General features: G+C 44.5%; 1 protein-coding gene across 1 annotated transcript; it reads left to right on the forward strand.

Moving 5' to 3' along the window:
* The first annotated feature begins 238 nt into the window (after nucleotides 1–238).
* On the forward strand, nucleotides 239–2,469 carry Trpd52l3 (tumor protein D52-like 3). Its single transcript, NM_025741.2, has one exon. The coding sequence runs from the start codon at nucleotides 296–298 to the stop codon at nucleotides 989–991; it is 696 nt and encodes a 231-aa protein (NP_080017.1). The 5' UTR covers nucleotides 239–295; the 3' UTR covers nucleotides 992–2,469.
* The last annotated feature ends 1,355 nt before the right edge of the window (nucleotides 2,470–3,824 follow it).

A 3,824-nucleotide genomic window follows, 5' to 3' on the forward strand; every position in this document is an offset into this window, starting at 1 on the left:
TTTGGTGTGCATACCTGGCCTATGTTCCAAGTGCTAGAGGAAAAGAAATGTCTCTCGATTATAATCTGGGCTCTGCCTGCCTCACAGGACCTTGTGATGCAGAAATAATCTCCTGAAACACTCCCATAGAGCAGTCAGAAATGGAGGTAAGTGCCCATGACCCCCAGCCCTTTGGGCCGGAAGTCCCGCCCCTGAGGCCTGCCTCTCACCCACATCCAACCCCTACCACCCGGAAGTGGATCCCCATCAAAAGCCTCCACTCCTCTCGACAGGACGTAGACACATCGGCCAAGATATGGACCAGTCTCACCTCGAGTCCTATCCCACTGGCCAGAAGTCTGAGCCTGCAGGCCTAGCCGTCAGCTCCACCAGCCCCAACTGTTTCTCCTCAAACCAAGGATTGGACTCCGTCTACCAAGACCTGGACCTGGACTCCCTGAATGAAGATCTTTCCTTGTCTGTTCCAGATGCCATGACAGAGACCTCTGCGTCCACAAATGAATCCCGCCTAGCTTCAGAACCAGATCTGACGGAGGCTGAGCAACTGGAACTCAAATCTGAGCTCACTAAACTGGAGGAAGAGATCTTAAACTTACGTGACCTGCTTGCAGCCAAAGAGAAGCGGTGTGGCGAACTCAAGAGGAAGTTAGGCTGCGTGCCCTTGGTGGGACTGAGGCAGAATCTGTCAAAGAGCTGGCATGATGTTCAGGCCTCCAACACCTACATGAAGCAGAAGACGTCAACTGCCCTGGCCTCGGTGGGTTCTGCCATCTGCAGGAAGCTTGGAGATGTGAAGAATTCGTCCACGTTCAGATCTCTTGAAGGGCTGGTGGGAACAGTCAAGTCAAGAGTTGCAGGTGGCAGAGAGCTCGGCAGTGGCCTTCTCCCTTCACCAGTGAGTGGCAGTGATCCACACTCGGCTCTGGGGAGTGGATATGAAACTGTTGCAGGGCTTGATGAGCAACTGTTTTCTGTCCTGAAGCCAGAGTAACCCCTTTGTTAGCCTTGCGTGGCTGCCAAACCTGTATCTATGTATTCCTTCTTCCGTCATCGCAGTTGTCAAACAAAAACAAGCAACCAACCAACAATGGTAAAACCACTCTAATTCTGAACATAGATATGGACCAGTTGTGATAACGAGGACACCCATTTCTGCATAGATATTTGCTGTTCTTAAATGAGAAAGAAGCCCAAGATGTATACTAGTTATTAATACTGAAGTTTGTAGAAGAAACATCTCTATGTTAGCTTTTCTGTGGTTACTTTTAATGGACTCAGTAATGGCTCCAAGGGGTCTTAGACCAGATCCTAAAGTCTTTAAACGATTAGTTGATTAGGAGGCCAATGAGATTTCTGTCTGGGATTGGGAAAGGGGATGAAGCAACCTGGCTAGATATTCTACTAGCACCACTTGACCTACAACCTGTACTTTATTGCAGTGTTGGCGATGCAACCCAGTGACTCACATATTCTGTAAAGTCCCCTGAGCTTCATCCCAGTCATCGCAGCTTTTTATTTTTAAAACACAAAAAAAACTGTCCATTTTAAGACTGCCAGAAAAGAGAAAAAAAATATTGGCCACTAATTGTTACTCTAAAACTATACATTTTATAAAACTTTCATTTTTCAACGTGACCGATTCAGCCAATCAACTTAGCGTTAATACGGGAAATGACTACTTTGGACTCAAAGTGAAAATTCTAATTTACATTGAATATACTTTCGCTCTCTTTTAATATTAAAGTTGTGGATTAAAGTTTAACCCTTGAGGCAGCATGTCTCCGCCACCGGTTGCATCTTATTCTGCAGCAGTTGTCAATTAGTAATCACCTTCAGCTAAGGGGCACAGTGTATCCAGATTAAGAAATATAAGCCTCCTCCCACCTCCATCTTAAACATTTTAGTCCCCTGTAATGCTGGCTGCTATGACTCTGAAGAGGCCTTACTAAATATACATCACTCTTCTGGTTGACTCTAAACCTGCCCGTTTTTAACTTCAACCCGGAAGGAAGAAGGACTCCCAAGATCAATAGGGACCTGTAGGAACTTGGTTTGAGTTTGTTCAAGCTTTCTAATATCTCATTTTCACAGGCACTGTGGTTTGTGTTATGTTTGTGTTTTGTTCGTTATTTTCCCTTTTCAGAACCCCTATCCCAGCAGCGTCCTCCTTGTCTCCCACACTGTCTGGAGTAGGAGCTGCTGTAACCTTGAAGCCCAGCAGTCCACTGTCTGCTGGAGTATATTTCAATAACCTGTCGTTGCCTACAATTTGGCCCTTGAGTTCGAGCACCTAACCCTATTTTGCTATTTCTTGAATGTTTCTCTTACACCCCCTTTTGTTCTCTACAGTGAAACTAAATACTGCTGTCAGTGTAGAAGCTCTTGATAAGCTGTGAAGCCATTGATAAATCCCAGCCCTCCACTGAGTCCCAAAGGCCACGTTTTTGCTTGGATTAAAAGAATGTATACAAGTCTTTTGCATGTTTATTTCTTGATTTATTATAATTATCAACTGAGATGGTTCTCAGTGCTGGAGAATAAAAGACAAATCAACAAGAAAAAGTGAAAAGTTCACCAATGGGCAGCGACCTATACGTCAGAAAAGCTTGAGTTGTGAACAATCTTATCGATAGTGTGGGCCAAACCTAAAATATATCCTCTTTTATTTAATAGCTCATAAGAATAATATTATTTTTTCCAAATAATTTTTTGAAATAGGGGTCTCACTATATAATAGCCCAGGGTATCCTCAAACTTGTGATTTGCTTGCCCCAGACTTGTAAGTACTGGGATTACAGGACTGTTCCTGCTGTTCAGGCTTCCCTTCAGAGCATCCTGAACGGCCATGGACTCTGAGAGGGAAGCAAGGCAGAAGCTCAGGCAGCCGGCGAGTGCTGTGAGAACAATCTCTGGAGACAGCTTCTGTGAGATAGCTCATTTTAGTTGGGGGAACAAAAGCTATTCAAACCTTTGTGGGATTGAGTAGGGGCTATCAGGGTGAATGTACATCATTGGCCAGTGTAGGGGTGCTTGGGATGCCTCATTTGCATAAGAAGGAACTTCAGGTACTGTTGGAGATGACCTTAGACTGGGAGAGGATGTTTAACTTGGCTACCTGGCCTTGTGACATTCCCTGGGGGGCAAAGGCAGGGACACAGCAATCCTACTCCTGCTGATCTCAGGACAAGATTTCTGGAGTTTGGACACACCTCCAACTCCACTCTTGCTCCAGGCCTGCTCCCCTGAGTCCCACCATTCCCCAGCCCCACACATACCTGAACACCTTCAAGAAATTCTCAATTCTATGACAACTGTAGAGTATGTTTGCAATTTTTGTCGATGAGTAATTATCCTACCATGTTTAAGTTAAAGTAAATCTTCAACTAACTGGCTGACAGGATCCTCTATTTTATTTTATTTTTTTATTTTTGAGGCATTTTAGGCATTCAAAGACAAATGGGTTTTCCTGAGACAAATGTGTTAGGAGCTGTACCCAGGTCATGGAGGTACAGTGGTTAAGTAGACATTGTCCACATTCTTTAGAAACACGAGGATTCTCTAGTCATTGGATTAGGATTATTGGGATTATACTCTGATAAGTGCCTAAACAGAGATGTGTGCCACAGGTGAGGGGAAACCTCTGGAAGGTTGTGTTCAACTCTACCTTGGAAGGTCAGTAAAGAGTATATAGAAGCTAATATATACATGATGGCTAATGTACTTGGGAGTCTGAGGCAGGGGACTAAGAGCTTGAAGCCAGCCTGGACTATGTCTAGCGTCTGGAGGGAAATGAACAAACTTCACAGGGGCATAAAATTTTAAGA

This window comes from Mus musculus, chromosome 19, assembly GCF_000001635.26.
Source record: "Mus musculus strain C57BL/6J chromosome 19, GRCm38.p6 C57BL/6J".
Classification (NCBI taxonomy): domain Eukaryota; kingdom Metazoa; phylum Chordata; class Mammalia; order Rodentia; family Muridae; genus Mus; species Mus musculus.